This window comes from Typopeltis vanoorti, chromosome 25 (genome assembly GCF_054136105.1).
Source record: "Typopeltis vanoorti isolate ZY-2024b chromosome 25, IOZ_Tvanoo_1.0, whole genome shotgun sequence".
Classification (NCBI taxonomy): Eukaryota; Metazoa; Arthropoda; class Arachnida; order Uropygi; family Thelyphonidae; genus Typopeltis; species Typopeltis vanoorti.
The window spans coordinates 66,033,300-66,053,224 of NC_143573.1; the positions used below are offsets into that span (position 1 = coordinate 66,033,300).

At 36.9% G+C, this 19,925-nt stretch overlaps 1 protein-coding gene across 3 annotated transcripts in view; it reads left to right on the top strand.

Moving 5' to 3' along the window:
* LOC150092812 (carabin-like) overlaps positions 1-19,925 on the top strand; it is a 183,878-nt gene that overhangs the window by 63,029 nt on the left and 100,924 nt on the right. For all 3 annotated transcript variants that reach the window (XM_090414655.1, XM_090414656.1, XM_090414657.1), the window contains 2 exons: positions 6,452-6,575; positions 8,772-8,841. In XM_090414655.1, coding sequence (XP_090270781.1) covers positions 6,452-6,575; positions 8,772-8,841 — 194 coding nt within the window. The remainder of the gene's footprint in view (positions 1-6,451; positions 6,576-8,771; positions 8,842-19,925) is intronic.

Sequence of the window (19,925 nt, forward strand, 5' to 3'; positions counted from 1 at the left end):
AATAACCAATTCCATGGGGACTACAAAGACCAGGCAAGGCAGCTGACTTGGTTGGTGAGGGTAGCTAAAATGAGATATGAACAGCAGTTAGCTAATGAAGCCAAAAAGAATCCTAAAGAGTTCTTTCGATATATAGCCAGCAAAAGAAAGAATAATTGGGGTTGATGATTGATAGAAACCTGAAGTTTAGGGGACATATTGCAAAGGTGGTGAAGGTAACACAGAGGATTGCTGCTATTATGAGAAGGACACTGACCTGCAGAGATAAGAGGGTTATCATTCCGTTGTATAAGTCTCTGATCAGACCACACTTGGACTATTGTTCTCAGATTTGGTCCCCAGGATTTGAAGGGGATAAATTAACTGTGGAAAGGATACAAAGATGGTTTCAGGACTGTACAAGGATAGTTATGAGGATCAGCTGAGAGAATGTGGACTGCAGAGTTTGGTGGATAGAAGAAGGAGAGGTGATATGATTGAGACGTTTAAACTGTTGAGAGGTGGTTACAGGGTTGACACTGGGGAGTTCTTTCACTTGGTTGAACAGCGGGAAGGAGTGATGACAAGAGGCCATCCCTGGAAGTTACGAAAGGAAACTGTGAGCAAGAGGGTAAGGAGTGGTTTCTTTGTGTGGAGGGTGGTTGAGCCGTGGAATGCATTGCCGGATGGAGTGGTGTGAGCGAGAACGGTCAGTGAGTTTAAAGAGTGGTATAATAGACTTTGTGTTTCTCAGAGGGGGACCTCCGCTCGATGAGTCTTGACATACTTTGTCTTAGGAAGGACCTCCCTCGATGAGTCTTTTGACTCCTTGGAGGCCTGAATAATAATAATAATGATTATGGAAGGATGATGATTGGAGAAAATGGTATAAAGACAGCTGATGCAGAAGGTGTGGCAGAGATACTTAATGAGCAGTTCATAAAGGTCTTTCAATCTTGTGAATGCGACTTCATGGAGAGATTGAGAGCAGTTGATGATGAGGAGGAGAGACTGACTGTAGGTGAGCAAGAGGTGTATAGGGGAGTTGAGCAAACAAGATGTAAATAAGGCTGTGGGACTTGATAATATATCACCACGTATTCTGAAGAAATGTGCCAGTGAGTTGCCATTATGCCAGCCTTGACATTATTTTTAATACGAGTATTGCACTGGGTCAAGTTCCTAAGGAGTGGAAGGATGGCAAGATTGTTCCGCTTCATAAAGGAGGTGATATAACTCAAGTCTCAAACTCTAGGCCTATCTGTGTGTCAGGCATTGTGGTTAAGTTGTTGGAGAAGCTTGTGAGAACTGGAATCCAGAATTGAATTGACAACAATGCTATTATCTTTGATGGACAGCATGGATTTGCTAAAGGGAGGTCATATTTTAGTAATCTACTTACTGATTCCAATAAGGTGACTGGACAGAGGAGAAGGATACACAGTAATATACTTAGATTTCACAAAGGCTTTTGATAGATTACCGCATGATAAGTTGATAGTCAAACTAGAGTGGATGTAGTTGGATGTTAGATTGGTGTATTGGATTGGAGACTGGCTATTTGATAGGTATCAACAAGTTGTGTATGGGGGAGCGATATCCAGGAAAAGGAAAGTTGCTAGTGGTGTGCCTCAGGGGTCTGTTTTAGGACTGTTACTGTTTAACTTGTATATTAATGATATTGGTGAAGATTTGGATGGAGATATTCGGTTGTTTGGCAGATGATGCAAAATTGGGACGAACCATGAAGAGTAGAAAAGATGTTGTGGCCTTACAATAAGACTTGAATAAATTGAGTGATTGGGCACGAGAATGGGAGTTCATTGTTGCAAAATGTAAGGTTTAAAATTTGGAAAACAAAGATGGGATGCAGAATTTATGCTTGGTGAGGATATATTGTTGGAGGTGGAGGAAATAAGAGATCTGGGGGTGATAGTGGATAAGGATCTGAAATTTAGGGGACTCATAGCCAAAATTGTGAAGACAACACAAAGGCTTCTGGGAATGATGTAGAGGACACTGACTTGTAGAAGTAGGGAGATTCTTGTTCCATTGTATAAGGCTTTGATTAGGCCACATATGGACTATTGTGCCCAGATTTGGTCACCTGGTTTTCAGAAGAATGAAGAGATGTTTGAAAGTTTCCAGAGGCGACTGGCTAAGGTAGTTTCTAACCTCTGGAATGTCGAGTATGAGGAAAGATTGAGAAGATGCAACCTGCAGAGTCTGGTGGACATGAGGAAGAAGGGAGATATGATAGAGACCTGTAAGTTAGTAAGGGGTTGTTATAGGATCAATGCTGGAGATTTCAAAGGTAAGGTAGGACTTACCTTTGAAAAAGCGCTACTGTCCATCATAGAGTATTGTATATATCCATCCCACCTGGTACTGGATTTCACTTTTAACAGACTTTTCTAGTGTTTTAATCACTACTCCTGAAATATTTGGTCTGTAATTTGCTACTTCTGTCTTAGTCACCTTTACATAATGGGACTCATATCATCTTTCTATTCTCTTGGAACCTTGCCAGAGCTGAAACTTAGATTGAACATCTTCATCAGACGTATTATGAGTTATCTTGCACAGATTCATAGCATTCATGCCAACATGTCACCAAGACTGGATGACATCTTGTATTCACATTGATATTTTTCAGTACACTGAGCACCTATTTATCTACATCAATTCTAATATCTAACATAAAATACTAGAAAAGTCTGTTAAAAGTAAAATCCAGGACCAGGTGGGATGGATATATACAATACTGTATGATGAACAGTAGGGCTTTTTCAAAGGTAAGTCCTGATTTAGTAATTAACTCACATTTTATAACAGTGATGGCAAAAATAAATTGACTGAATTAGTTATGAGTGGGTTTAAGGAAAGGTATGATAGGTATAAGGGTCAGTGCAGATCTCCCATGATTTACTTTGGCCTTTTTTTACTATACTAGTTGCCCTTCTTTGTTTTCTCTTTCTGCAGCTCTCATTTTATATCTCTTCTTCTCCACTTAATTTCTACTTGGTTTATCCTCCTGACCTTTAGTATGCAGTCCGATACTGCTTCTCTCAAACAATCTCTGACCAGTTTCCATGCACTGCTAACATTCTTTCTTGTAGCTTCTCAAGCTATGAATCTGCTTCAAGATTCTTCCTCAGTCTGTCATGATTATCAGCTTTATAGTTCAACATAAACCCTTTCTTGGCAGAGAATTCCACATGTTTAGCAGCCTCCCAGAACAGGTGTTGTACCACCTTACCCCAGTCCTGAAGATACTTTCAGGCACAAACTTTGTTTGCTCACACTTGGATAAAGGATTAAACTAAATTTGCTATATTTCAAAATCCCAGAACAGGATTGTATGATCACTTTCCCTGACTGGAAGCAGAGTGTCTCAGTTATAAATATGGCATGTGATGTACAAATTCAATTATCATTTTAATTTTCAACTTTTTTCCCTGTTAGCAATGCATGTGTACCAGCACCTATTGTTTTACTGGGGGGGGGGGGGGCACCTAGCATGATTATATAAAAATTGCATTTTCAATATGAAGAATCTACAACTAGAAAACATTTAGCTATTTAGGTGCACTTTTTGTAGTGAAGATGGCAAAGTAAATATGGAAATAGACAATAGAATAACCAAAGCTAGTATATTATGAAGTCAGTTAAATAAATTTATATAGGGAATAAGAGAAATTAGTTAAAACACTAAACTAGCTGTATACACAATATTCAAATCAATTTTAACTTATGGTCTGAAAATTTGGTTTAGAAATAAAACATTTAATCAAAGACAGACCACAGATCTAAAAGTTTCTTTAAATTAGGTGAGTGAACATATGGCATCATTGGCAGAAACGGTAAAAATCAAAATATCAGGAAGAACCTTGATGTTAGTATTCAGGATTGTATACAAACAGCTAATCTAAGATGATATGGTCAGTTAAACAGAATGAGAAAGGAAAGGATTGCAAAGCAGGGGCTTTTTGCCAGAATTGTATAGAAAAAAGACTTCATTGTTAAACATGCTTAGAAGACTGAAACATAAGATCTTACAATACTGGAATATAAACAACTGACTAATTTGGAGGAAGGTAAAGGTACTAATATTATCACGTAGTACTATCATATTTGCTACATTCCATTGAGGGTACATATGAGAGAAATTTGTGAGAAAGAGTTATATGTAGAACTATAAGGTGAGTGATTATATCAAACTCGGGAGGCAGCTTGCAGCAATATCATGGAATGAGGAATTGCATGGGAAGCAAATCAATGCTGCTTGGTCTCTATTTAGGAATTATGTGACAGAAGCAATGACTGAATGTATTCCAAAGATCAGGAGATTAAATAACGTAGGTGTAAAATGGATGGCTGAAGAAATGAAGTATGCAATCTGGAAGAAAAAGGCATTGTGGAGGCAACACAAGATGAATGGAGATAATCAGTTACGTGAGGAGTACAAAGAGCAAGCAAGGAAAGTGACTCGCTTAGTAAGGGTAGCAAAAGTGTGATAAAAGCAGCAGTTAGTAAATGACACTAAAAGAAATACTAGGGAGTTTTTTCGATATGTGGCCAGTAGAAGAAAGAATGATTATGGGAGGATGGTGTTGGTCAGTAATAATGGGAGAATGATAAACATTGAGGAGGATATAGCAGAAGTATTAAATGATCAGTTCATTAAAGTATTCCATCCTTGTAATTGTAACATAATGCAGAACTTGAGAGCAGTGGGAATGAGGGGGGAACCACTGATGGTGAGTAAGCAGGAGGTATATAAGGAACTAAGTAAACTTGATGTCAACAAGGCCATAGGACTTGATGTTATATTACTGCATGTCTTGAGGGAATGTTTCAGGGAGTTCACAACACCTTTAACATGAGTCTTAGGTTAGCTCAGGTCTCAAAAGAATGGAAAGATGGCAAAATTGTTCTGCTTCATAAAGGAGGTTAGAAGACTAAGGCTTCGAATTATAGACCAATCTGCTTGTCTGGAGTTGTGGTCAAGGTGTTCGAGAAGCTAGTGAGGATGAAGGATTCAAAACTGGGTGGAACTGCAGTAGAATTCTTTTTAATGGACAGTATGGTTTGCTAAAGGAAGATAGTGTTTTTTCAATCTGCTTACTTATTATAACAAAGTGATGAATCCATTTGGACAAGCAGGGATGCATATATAGTAGTATATTTAGATTTTACAAAGGCTTTCGATAGATTACAACATGACAAACTTGTAGTGAAATTGGATAAAATAGGATTGGATAGTAGATTAATGCTAATTAATCTACTATCCAATTAATGCATTGGATTGGAGATTGGCTATTGGATAGGTATCAACAAGTTGCGTTTTGGGGAGTGATATCCCAGAAGGGGAAAGTCACTAGTGGCATGCCCCAGGGGTCTGTTTTAGTGCCATTGTTGTTTAATTTGTATGTAAATGACATTGGAAAGGGCTTAAATGGTGATATACAGTTGTTTGCAGATGATGCAAAGTTAGGAGAAGTAGAGCAGATGTAGCTTTGCATTGGGACCTAAATAGATTGAATGGGCAAGTGTGTGGGGGATGTCAGTTTAATGTTACAAAAGTGTAACATTAAACTGATTTTAAAATCCGGGAAGCAAAGACAGGATGCAGAGTATAGGATTGGTGTTGATATTTTGGAAGAGATAAAGGATTTGGGGATTGTGATGGATAGATTTGAAATTTCATGGATATTTTGCTAAAAATTTGAGAACGACAAAGCAGATTATGGGAATGACGCAGAGAACACTGACATATAGAAATGAGAATGTTTTGATTTCATTGTACAAGACTTTGATCAAGCCACATATGGATTACTGTGCACAGAATGTGGAATATGAAGACAGATTGAGAGAATGCAAATTACAGAGCCTAGAGGATAAAGGAAGAGGGGAGACCTGATCGATACATATAAGTTGGTAAGGGATAATTACCAGATTAGCATGGATGGGATTTTTCATAAAATATCTGGATACTTGGAGAATGAGAGGCCATCCCTAGAAGCTGTATAAGGTGGGTGTGAGCAAGAGGTTGAGTAGTAGATTTTTTGCATGGAGAATGGTGGGTGATTGGAATTCATTGCTTGAGAGTGTAGTAAGTGCAAATGCAGTGAATGCATTTAAGTTGAGGTACAATGAGCTGTGCATGTGAGAGTGGGACCTCCCACATTTAGTCTCCTGACTCCATGGAGGTCTGTTGATAATATTAGGAATTCGATTTTTGGCTCATTTCAGACAGGCTTTCCACATAATCTTATTGAATCATCCCTTCTGAGAAGATTAAGTCAACCCGCTTCCCAGATGCCACAACTTTGCCATCTGTGTGGTAACTTAATGTTAACAATATTCAAAGTTTTGATAGACAAAATTTATTCATAGCATATTATACTGAAGTTGTTATATTGTTACAATGGCTATATTTTGTATTTCAGAACTTATTTCTGACCTTTAGGTATGTCTTATATTGCTGGAAATCTGTTAATGAATTTGAATGAAAACGATGCTTTTTGGGCCTTTGTGATAATAGTAGAGAGAAAGAAATATCTTCAAGGCTGTTATGGGAACAAATTGGAAAAGTATGTACAAGCATATTTTCAAAAGCATTTAGCATATATATATATATATAACATTTATGTGTATCTTCTGTCAAGAATATTTATTTGTAACTAAAGAACACATTTATAGAATATAATAAAACAAATGTTTGATTACATGAGTCATGACCTTTAATGTTACAGGTGAATACTATGAACATCTGAGCAGACTAGAATAAGCATACAAACGTAAGTAATCCTGTGGGGAACTACAGTTGACTAATAGGCAAATTCATAGAAAGCGCACAAATTGTTTGATATCTATCTATAATGTTCAATGTAAGATTTACTCTGTTTGATAACATATTCTGTAATATTGAATGACTTGAATCAAGGTTAAAATAAAATTTTATTTGCACGACTAGTTTCATCTAAAACTAGACTTCAGGTGCACATCAAATAAATACCATCATAACTAGAAAGGAACTGGTATTTTAAAAAACAAAACTAAGAGACATATCAAACAAACTGTAGAGATTTTAGCTTAGAGTTTCAAAAAAGAACAACAAACTCTCGTTGTGTTATTGTGCACATGCGTGCGTATGAGATCTCGAGCACGTCAATATTGAATAGTAGAGAGCTGTGAGGGTACAATAGGCTGTAGCTTAGATTGTTGTTAATATGGATGAGGTTGAGTATTATTTCTTTACATTCTATAATTTTTCTCTCTACCTCGTCACAACAATGTTGAATGTTATCAGCTCTATCACAGAGTAAATGGTTTTCTTCGAAACTGGCGAGAGCTTTATTCAGTTGCGAAAAAGAATCTGATAAACTCTTTGCAGTGAATTTCTTTTCTGGTTCTTCTTCTTTCTCTTCTTTCTCTCTCGCTTTGTCTTCTGACACTCTGTGCTTCCAATTCAATCAACTCTTCATCCAAAAGTTCTTTTATTTTCACAATCTAGCAACTCTTATATGTCTTCTATTTCACATTCTAATTTAAGATTTTTTGCAAGTTGAACTATTTTTTCTGTAATCACTTCCAGTTCCTCTCCTTTTTCAAATCCTTCAAATGTATTTGCATAACATTTTATGTATTTGCATAACTTTTTCCAAATTCCCGACATACAATTCTTTGTTACACATTCCCATGCGGTTGAAATATTCTTGATACACTGAAGAATGTTGTACTGCTTCCAAAAGTCTGGCAAAGATAAATCAGCATCAGAATCTATCGCTTCGATGGCTTGTGTGAATGTCGTTCTGAGGTAGGACCTTGAATGCTGAAATAGCACCCCGATCCATGGGTTGAATGAGAGTGGTTGTGTTAGGTAGCATAAAAATGACTCTAACATCATGTTGAAGGTTGTCCAGATGAGGAGGGTGGCCAGGGGCATTGTCCATAATCAATAAAATCTTGAAAGGGATACCTCTCTCCACACAATATTCACGAGCCTGAGGAATAAAGCAGTTCATGAACCAGTCTTCGAACAGTGCTCGAGTCATCCAAGCTTTAGGGGTTGAACAGTAGTAAACGGGCAGTATGTATGCTTGTTGATGTGCTTAAATGCACGAGGGTTTTTTGAATGATAAATGAGAAAAGGCTTCAGCTTAAAACCCGCGGCATTCCCACCAAGCAACAAAGTCAACTGATCCTTAAAAGCTTTGAATCCTGGCATCTTTTTGCTTCTTGGTGTATGTACGTACGATTAGGCATGCGTTTCCATTGCAAGCCGGTTTCATCTACGTTAAATATTTGTTCTGGTAGATAACCTTCTTCTTTGATTAAAGAGTCGAAACTATCATTGAATTTTTGGGCTTCATCTTCATTTGCACTTCCTGCTTCTCCTGTGACACGTACATTTTGCAAAGCAAATCTTTTTTAAAATGCCCCCCGCCACCTATGGTGCCCAACCCGCCAAGTTCCGGACTGGTAGGTCAGTTCTCCTTGAATTCTGATGACTCAAATTTTGAAGACTCGACGCTCAGGGTAGCCTCTGAGTTTCAAAACATTTCAAATAAATTGACAAAAAACGTGACACAAAAATGTTACATAAAAAGGCTTATCATTTTATATCTATAGGGTAGATATATATATTTTTTTAATCATGTATATACACAACTGTCATTAGATTTCCAAAATCCAGTTCTTTGAAATTGCCGTACAGTTTTAGTATTCTGTATTTAAGTTACAAAAAATATCTCATAACAAGATTTCTAATTTTATTTTTGATTTAGGGTTCAGAATTATTCTAAAGTTCTTCAGAAAGTTTTGGAAAGCCACCTTCCTGTGCTCAGTGAGCATTTAGTAAGATATCTCTTTATATTTTGTTGAAATTGATTAAATATATTTGTTCTTTTTTCTTCTGGTATTTAAAACTGATCTTTGGATAACAGCAGTCTCATGCTGAGTATACATTATTTTTGCTAACAGGGGAAAAAAGAAAACAAGCCTAATTTTTTTTTCTTCCAGGAACCTCCATGGAGCATAAGACTCATTGTGGGAGGCCCATCCTAGGCAACAGTATCATACCACTCTTTGAACTCATTCACCATTTGTGTTCTCACCACCCTATCAGGCAATGTACTCCACTGTTCAACCACCCTTTATTTGAGGAAACCACTCCTCACCATCTTGCTCACAACTTCCTTTTGCAACTTTCACCCTTATCTTACTCCTTCCCCTTGTTCTACCACATGAAAGAGCTCCCCAGTGTCAATCCTGTAACTACCTATTACAGTTTAAATGTCCGAATCATATCATGTCTCTGTCTACCAAAATTTGTAGTCCACATTCCCTTAGTCTATCCTCATAACTAACATTGTACAGTCCTGCTATCATTTTTGCTATCCACTTCTGTACTCTTTCCAAAGTTAATCTATTCCCTTCAAATCCTAGAAACCCTAAATCTGAGCACAGTAGATCCAGGGGTCATCTGTTGAGAGCTTTATACAATGGAATTGCACTTCTTATCTCTCATCATCCTTCTCAGTATTGCAGCAATCCTCAACACTTTTGCAATATGTCCCCTGAATTTAAAGTTTCTATCAATCATCATCCCCAAGATTACTTCCTCCAATAGAGTATACAGCCTCCCGTTGATGTATCTCAAACTTCAAGACTTGACATTTAGTTGAATTGAACTAATACTCCAATTCATTTGCCCATCTGTCCAGTTTATTCAAATTCTCTTGCAGAGCTACCACATCTGCACTATTACTAATAACCCTTCCCAGCTTCACATAATCTGCAAACAACTGAATATCCCCATGCAATCCACTGACAATGTCATTGATATAAAAATTAAATAATATAGGTCCCAGTACTGAGCATTGTGGTATCCCACTTGTAACTTTCTGCTTCTTTGATTTATTTATTTGTAATGGTCAAATACAGCAAAATAGACTATTTATACCTATTACAAATCAAGTTTTAAATTGGACAACCATTGCACTGCTGCCCTTTGTAGCCCGATGTAATTCTGCTATTTCCCACCCAGGAAATGGGAAATTGGACAGGTCTCCACTATATGAGACATGGTTTGCAGAGCAGAGTATTCACAATATGGCTAATTGGCAATTTTTCATTTATGAAGTAGATATTTACGTCTTCCATGGCCTGTCCTAATCCTGTTTAGGGAGGACCACTGTTTGCATAGCAGATCAAATATAGGAGGCTCAGAACAGAGATCTTCAATAAGTGATTGATTGGTAATGTTAGAATTGTTCCAATGATCCTCCATTCATCCTCAGGAGTAAAGTTGTGAGTTTCCAATAACTGTCCCTCAGACCAAAAGGGAGTACATAACTTGAGTCGGGTTTGTGGTAGATTGTTTAGTATATTTGAGATCGGTTGTAGAAATCAGATTTGAGTTTTTCATATTTTTTTCAAAGTTGCAGTCTGTTGTCTAAGATCCGGTAGGGTGACATTTGCTAGGACAGGAAGCCATGGTAGAGGAGTTGATTTCAGAGTACCTGAAATAATGTACAGGGCTTGGTTCAGCTTTATATCTATTAACTTGGCATGAGTACTTCTACTCCAGACCGGGGCACAGTACCCTGCTGTTCAGGGGACCAAAGCACCCTTAGTGTGGAGGCTCTGCATCCCTAGCCAGTTCCAGTCAGTTTAGAGATAATATTGTTTCTAGCTTCAGTCTTATTTCCCCAGTCTGTAGGTAAGAGTTCTGTCTAGGGTGACTCCTAGATATTTTGGGTAATCTTCAATGGTTTGACTTGATTACAGAAATTAATATTTAGTGTGCAGTCAGCTTCAGAATTGAGCAGGTGGAATGTAGATGAGGCAGTTTTTGCTAGATTAGGTCTTAGATACCCAGGAGTTGAATTATTTTTCAAGTTGTGTTAAGTTATTGTCAAGGGATTGCTCCACTTTGTCAAAATTAGGCTTATGACTAATGATAGCTAGGTCATCAGCATACATGAACTTGTGAGATTCTATGGAAGATAAGTTATATATAAACATTGAAGACAGCTGGGGACAAGACTGATCCCTGGTGGAGACCATTTTGGGGATATCTTTTGCTTCCTTGATGCTGTTCCCTCATACACAACTGATGTCTATCAGACTGTCACTCCCCAATCCATTTCACTAACCTGACAAGTACAAAACTCATGTACTGTAATTTGAATATCAGCTCATTGTGTTGGCACCCTGTCACATACCTTTTGTAAAATATAAAAAAATAAATAAATAACAAAAAGATGGAAGTATATACCTTTCCCTCATCTACTGCTCCTGTTACTTTGTTATAAAAGGCAATCAGATTACTAAAATACAGGTGTCCCTTAAGAAATTCATGTTGATTTGCACAGATAACATCACCCTCATCTGCCCAATGTTGTATGTGATCTCTCACTAATTTCTCCAAACTGTTAAAAACTTCCCATCACATCCCATCTACTACTAACACCCTTATGCAATCTTACCTTCTTTCCATTAACCAGACTTTCATTGGATAGCAAAGTCAACTGAGCTGTCAGTTCTTTAGCAGCACATTCACTCAAAACCCTTGGCAAAATCCCATCCATTCCCATTGCTTTATTGACATCCTGAGCACTCAGTATATGAAATGTATTCTTCTCTTGCACTTCTAAACCTCAAACCCTCCTCATCCCTCTGGTATTAAGACCTACCTCTCTGGGATAAAATACCCCAACAAAGTGATTATTAAACAACTCCACACCATTCCTCCTCCTACTGGCCACAACATAATATTTCCTTGGATCTTAGGGCCAATTTTTTTTCATATTCAAATTTTGCCTTCCTACTAGTCATTCTCCTGACCTGAATCTTATATTCCTCATGCATCTGCCCTCCACCCCCACCTTATGTCTCTTCCATAACTTTTTTCACCTGCAGTTTCTGTTTGATATTCTTTGTCAATCCACTTCATGCTTAATTGTGCTCTTGATCACATGGTCACTCTCTGCAGTGACAGGGATGGCATCTGTTTCAATCTGATTCTATGACTAAATCCGAAACTCTTGAACCACTTGTTCATTCTACATGTTGCCTAAGTCATTTGTGTTTCACTAATTCCTGAAATTCCATTCCATTACTACTTTGTTTCCTCTTTCCAATTTATGCTGCTATAGTTGAAATCTCCCATCAAGCTCAACTACCTAAACATCACCTGTTTTTCACCTTCTAATGCTCCCTGGCTTATAGAAGCACTCCACTAAATATCCTGTCTTTCCACCTTCACCTCACACCAGCTCTCAAAACCATTAGTCTATTGAACTCCAAATCCCCCACTCTGAGAGGACACAGCTCATCACTTATCATAAGCAATACACCACCACCACCACCACTTGCTCTTATCCTGCCAAAAAATGCCATACCCTGCTACTTCTGTCAACCATATCTCACTGATCCCAATAATCTTTTGACAAGCTGAGGCTATCGACACAACCAATTCATCTGCTTTATTCTGGATACTCCTGGCATTAGTATAAATAAACAGGAATACATTGTCAGTGTTCATATACCTATCATTATTCCCGGTAAATTCCGATTGCTAGAATCTAGCAATCGGAATTTACCATTCCGCCATGCGTTCCCCCTTCTTCTAAGGGACTATTCCCACAGGAAGACACTCTTGCTACCATCCACCCTGATAATTCTAGTTTCCCTACACCAACACTCACTTGTTCAGAGAACATTTTCTTCAAAATGCCTACAACCTTTCTCATTTAAATGCAAGTAGTCTTGCATACAGTTCTTTCCTATTCTCAAATGCACTCCCAGCATTCACATAATCCAAGTCTCTCTTACAACACAATTTTGGCTATCATACCATTCATTATTCATGCTCTTCTTCTCAACTCTACATTATCATATCCTTGGAAGGTGATAATGAATGCCACTAGAGTGGTGCATGATTGGAATGGATTGCTATTGGATGTTGTATGTGCAAGCATTGTGAATGAATTCAAGAACAAGTATCATAGCTGGTGCGTGTGTAGTATGTGGCCTCCCTCAATGAGTCCCGAACTCCTTGGAGGTCTCCTTTAATAATAATCAATAACTGAGTAATGCACTCTGTCTTCTGCCGTACAACCTCAAGCATGAACCTCAGATCTCTCACCACCCGATTCACACTGCTTCTCAAGTTATTCATACCCACTATCACAATCATCTCATCCATTCTTTCGCCTTTCTTAATTCGAGGAACAACTTTGCCTCGAGGAACAACACTGTTGTTCCTCGAGGCAAACACTCCTCTGCCTCTGGCATTCTGTTTTGCATTCTACAGATCATTGAATCTGCATACATCACACCTTTTTTCACTCTGTTCCCTTTCTCACCTGCATCCCCCCCCTCTCTCTCTCTTTTGCCCCTCAGGCACTTTCTCTCCTTGCTCTCCCACTTACCTGCCTTCCTGTCATCTCTCCAGTACTGTCTTGCCTTCCCTCTCTCTTCCCCTGGTTCTCCCATTCTTTCTCTTCTATCATTCCCATAATTCTCTCTCATTCCTCATATGTTCCACCACTTCTCTCGGTACATCTCTCTCTCTCCAGGCCTACTCTTGCTTGACATTGAAATCACTCTCCCAATCAACACCATCTTTCAAACCTGCTATACTCCCTAACATTATATCCTCATTCACATGCCACTCATCTTCCTCACTCTCGATCATGCAACTTCTCTCTCTCTCGATTGGTATTTACTCATTTGTGATGCACCACTGCCAAAGTCTGTTAAGCTAATTTCCATATTGCTGAGCTCTTCCCAGTTTCTACATTTTAAGCAGATGTACTCCCCAGTCTCTCTCTCTCTCTCTCTCTCTCCTGCCACATTTCTAACTTCTAGGATGTGAACATACTGCAAACACTGTATGGCACAAAATCCCATAGTATGCTGTGTAATATGGTGTCCTTAAATGGGGGAAAACTGGGCAATTACATATCAGCTAACTGAATTCTGGCAGCTACTATTATTCAAACACTGCACAAAGGACACTGAAAAAATATACTAAAATATTAATGCCAAAGCACAAATTTAACAAGTGCGAACTAGGCACAGACAATACTGCAAATCTAAATGAAGCATAATTATCATATTAAAAACTTATCTTCTTTTGCAAACACATAACACATCTTACTCTGTCATTTCCCTCTAGCAGATTTTTACTCTGAAATCAAAATTCAAAGTAAAAAATTATCCAGCTGAAAATCATGCTATCATCCCACAAACCTGAAATTTAAAAGATTTTTTGCGGAAAAAAATTGTTCTGGAAAAAAAAAATATTCTATTACAAATTAATAATAAAAGCACAAAATAGATATATGTAGATAAACACGTTTGCACCTAATTTTGGTTGCTAAACGTCTAAGCTATTAAATATCCCTTAGTTCTATAAGTGAGAGATTTCTGTAAATTTATATTTTCTGGAGGTGGGGGGGAATCATTAATTTGAACATAAGCACATCATAAATTACGGTCAAAATGTTAAAAACTGTTGCTTACATGATTTTAGAATTTTTCATTTGCTGGTTTCAACCAAAATCTGTTAGTTATTTCTAAGAATGTTATGAAGATGTTCAAAATATCATAGAAATCTGACCAAGAGGCTGCCACTAGTTTCCACATCTCAGTTGATAATCATGTTGGCTTTTGGTTGAAACTCCCGTGTTTGAATCCACATTCTCTCTCTCTCTTTCTCAGGATTTAAAGAACCCTTTATAAGATTTCTTTGCATCCTTGAGAAAAGATACCACTTTCTTTTTCTCCCCCCCCCCCCCACATGATAGACAACCTTGCCAGAGAATACACGTAATGAATAGACATACAAAATGGTCCAGGGTCACTTAAGGGTCAAAGCCTTTAGCAACCTAAAGGTTAAAACTGGAAGGAAACCTCCATATTATCTTTCAGAAATGTAGAGAACAGACTGGGGCTTCTGACCTAATGTACAAGCCTCACCTTCACATGGTGCATTCCATCAAGTAGGCATCTTCTGGGGACTGAACAAAGAAGGATGGTTGGCAATTTGTAACTTAGCCAGTCAAATTGTACTTTCTATTGGCTTAAACCACAAATGCATATGATGGTACAACATGATGAGATTTCATGATGGGTGGGGCATCACCCAGTTAAACAAGGCTCTTCCCTCCTCCCTCACTATTTTCATCAAGGAACCAGGGCAAACAATGAAATAAAGAAAATGGAAAAAGGAGTCCTCGTTGGAGATCTGAACGGCAAAGTCAAATTAATTCCACCAGGCATATAAGAACATTTTGGAAAAAAAAGGGCGAAGCTAATAATAATGGTAAGTATTTACAGGACTTCTGCTCAGGACACAGACTAGTCATTGCTGATACCATGTTTCAACATAAAAAAAAGGTGCACAAAGTTCACATGGAGAGAAGACACAAGAAATATGAAAAGCCTCATTAACTACATCACTGTTGATAGTGATACCATCATTGAATGAATGAGACATTAGAAGATCAGACTGTATTCGGATCTGGAAGGTCTACTATAGACTGTATTTTTTCAATTAAAAGCCTGTCTGGTAATACTCCTTACCTATGCATTGCAGTTTTATTGATTTCTAAGCAAAGCTAAACAATGAAAATAGGAAGAAATGAGGAAAAAATTTCAATAAACTTGAAAAAATCACTTACTTGAACAAGTAAAGCAATTTGCATATCTTGGCAGTCTCATTACTCACAACCTCGCCAACACAGAAACAATAAAATACATACCTAATAAAGGATGGTCTAATATGAATAAATTAAATAAAATATGGAAAAAATAACATTTCAAAAAACCTGAAACTAAAACTATAAAACCATTATTATACCTACAGCAATGTAAGGAGCTGAGACTTGGACACTCAGTCAGAAAGAAATACAGATAATCAGAGCATTCGAAATGAAATGCTTAAGAAATATAAATGAGACTCGTTGAACAAAATACAAAACAAATGAGCAAGTCAAATGCAAATTATAGAGAAGATATCATGGCTGTAATTCTTAAACAACAACTAAGATGGTTTGGACACCTCCAGAAAATGTCCTTTCAAATATTACAAATATAGTCTTGAATGGAATCATTGGAGGAAGACCATCAAAAGAACTTGATTATAGCTTTTGAAGGAAAACGTCACAATTATCGAGCTTCAGAGAGAGAGATGGCTAGAGATAAAACCAGATAGCAAAGATTTGCACATAGGAGACTCAATCCATCATCTGATGAATGAGAAACAAATGTTAGTAGTTACACTGCATAATTCAGAGGGCCTAATCAGAAGGTCAAATTCCCATTTATTGGAGTAGAATACTCATAGTACCCATCTATAAAAAATAAAAAAAATAAAAATAAAAAAAAAAAAAAAAGGTAATAAAACTGAATGTGAGAATTACAGCAGAATTTCTCTGCTAAGTGTTCCAGGTATGATTTATGCAAGCATACTTGAAAAGAGATTGAGAAAGATTGTAGAAGAGAAACTTGAAGAACAAGACGGGTTAAGGCCAAATATCATTAACATCTGACCTCCATGGAGTCAAACTCATTGTAGGAGGCACACACTATTGCACACGATGCTCATCCAACCATGCCTGAGTGTGTACATTCACAACACACTCAGGCAATGCATTCCACTCACTATGCAAAGAACCTGCTCCTCCTCCCCCTCTGCTCACACCCTCCTTATACAGTTTCCAGTGATGGCCTCTTGTTCTGCTTCTCCCCTCCCATTCTATGAAAAATCTCTTCCATGTCAATCGGATAACAATCCCTAATTAGCTTATTATATGTCTCAATCTTGTCTTCCTCCTCTTCATGAAGCTTTGGAATTTACATTCTCTCAAATCTGTCCTTGTACTCAACATTTCAAAGACTACTGACCACCTTTGTCAATCTTCTCTGGGCCATTTCTAACATATCCTCATCACCACCATGAAAACCCAGCGACCAAATGGCATATTTAGCCGATATTTTTAATTACTTAAATAGCATTAATACAAGTATCCAATGGAAAAATGAAAAATATTTTGACATCCACTAACAAATTGTCAGCTTTTTAGAAAACTCTCTCTTTGGAAAAACCGCATCTCAGAAAAAAATACAGTAGATATGTTTCCTTCGCTTCGTAATAAAAATGTCGAGGGAATTATTTCCATTATAACAAAACATTTAACAATATTGGAAGAAAAGCTTTCAAGTTACTTATTAATAATAAGTAACTTGAAATTCCTTCCTTAAATACACACAATTATGACTGGATACCAAATCTTTGGCATAGTTAATATAGAGTTGTGAATTTTCGTTACAAGAAGAACAACTAGTTACCTTGTCAATGGATTATACTCTAAAAATGAAATTCTCTGAAATAACTCTTGAGGAATTTTGTCCAAGCCGAATACCCAGCTCTCTCCACAAGGGCACTGAAAATTTTGTTACAGTTTTCATCATATTTGTATGAGCTCAGTTTCTCAATATTATCCAAAATAAAAACTAAAAGGCATGAGAGAATTACTAATATAGACAAAGAGATAAGGGGCTATATCACATATCAGACCTGATATTGCTTCAAAAATCTGCAAAAGCCAACAAGCTCAAGTATCACATTAAAATAAGTTCCATTTATAAAAGGCAAGTCCATACATATTTTTGTTAGTTTTATTACCCTAATGCTTTTGGAGTTCCCCAAATTTTTCTTATAATCAAAAGTGTTCCGTGACTTCGAAAAGGTTAAGAACCACTGGGCTATATAGTTATCCAGACTCGTGCTGACTTTTTTTTTTTTTTTTTTTTTGGAAACTGATGTTTTTCATTCTGCATAACAAAAGTTGTGAAAGAATACACTCACTTTAGAGACATAGCAAACTTTATAGATAAGATTAAATTCTCTATCTATCTATCAGAGCATTAATTAAGTTTCTATAAAGCCAAGATGGTTAGCACTAACTGTTCATTGAACTTAACACAAGGAAGGGATGAGTTAGTGTATCATATTACATTATGTTAATTTCATCATATCCTTAACCTGATACCACTTGCCATGGCATCCACTTCACTGTGATTTTTCTTTTGGAATGCATCAAAAGAAAATCACATTCAAATCTGCTTAACCATGATTTTCTGAGGCATGTTTTTTCAGTTGAAATTGGTGTATTTTCATACCACCTATGAGCATCAAGTTTGTACTTGGAAGTAAAGCATCGAAACCCCTCTGTGGGATTTTGTGGGCATGACATTTTCATGCCATGAAACAAATATTAAACAGAAATATGCACTTTATATCTTCATGCCCACCAAATTTTGAGCCAATTTTCTATATTTAGGCATTAGCTGGTGATGTTTAGGTTTCCATTTTTTCATGTGGTCTTATGCAGTATAGTAAAACATATATAGTTAACACCAAAGCAAAAAAAAGAGATGCTGTGAAAGACATTTATTTATGACTTGCAAAGCATGCAAAAAAGCTCCATAAAAGGGAATTAAGCCATTTATTTTATTTATTTAGCATACGATGTACAGGGATCAGGATATTACATGCATGTTACATAAAACAACATAAAAACAATTAAATGATAAAGTAACACATAAAAACCACAGTGAAATCTTTAATTAGTATAAAGACAGATATTTCGTACTAAAATAATAGTACATCTTCAGTGTCTGTAACGGTAATAGGAATGGAATACAGGCAAACATTCGGTGGATCACCTATTAAAATACAATTGTTACCGCGTACCATGCTAGGAAATAAAAATAATAGAAATAACAATTTAAATAGAAATTTAATCTATAAAGATAAATGGGTTTTTTTTACATAAGATAAAAGTCTCCCAGATCTTTGAGAGAGACATACAGTCATTTCTATTTAAATTTGGTCGGTGTAAGATAGTTTCACAACTTTCTTTGAATAAGCGTTCATATTTGAATCTGCATCTATGGAGGAGAACTGCTTTATCCTACTGGACACTATGAGTAGAGTCAATACTGTGCTGCGCCAGACCAGACTTCAGAGGTTTGTTATAATCAATATATCTACTCATAGTGTCCAGTGGGATAAAGCAGTTCTCCTGCATAGATGCAGATTCAAATATGAACGCTTATTCAAAGAAACTATCTTACACCGACCGAATTTAAATAGAAATGACTGTATATATCTCTCTCAAAGATCTGGGAGATTTTTATTTATAAAAAACCATTTATCTTAATAGATTAAATTTGTTATTTCTATTATTTCTTAGCATGCAGTAACAATTGTATTTTAATAGGTGATCCACCGAACGTTTGCCTGTATTCCATTCCTATTACTGTTACAGACACTGAAGATGTACTATTATTTTTAGTATGAAATATCTGTCTTTTTACTAATTAAAGAATTTCACTGTGGTTTTTGCGTGTTACTTTATTATTTAATTACTATGCCACAGGTTCCACTAAAAATCAAAATAAAAACAATTGAAAAATCATATTAAAAGAGGTACAACAGGTTGAAATGATTAAACATTAAAAATTAAGACTCAGGAGTCAGAGCTTAATCCTTAAATCCCGGATTCACTAAAGGGTTTCTGGAGGCAGTTTAAAAAAGTCCTCTTTAGTGCCTGAGAATGAGTAGATAGGGCACTCAAGTACAATGTGATTGATAGTCTGGATCCCTCTTGGATCACAGTTTTGAGTATCGGACCAGTTCCATTTATGCAAGAGATATTTACATCTCCCATGTTCTGTTCTTCTGATCCGATTTAAAGTGGTCTATACATGTCTAGGAAGATCGAAGCCCTCCAGATGAGATGTTGGATTTGAAATGGGAATTTGAAGATTGGAGGTATATTGAAGCCAATACTCTCCCCATGACTCGCATAGGTCGAAGTTCTGGTCATTCATTTGTATTGCACTCCTCCAGGCAGGGC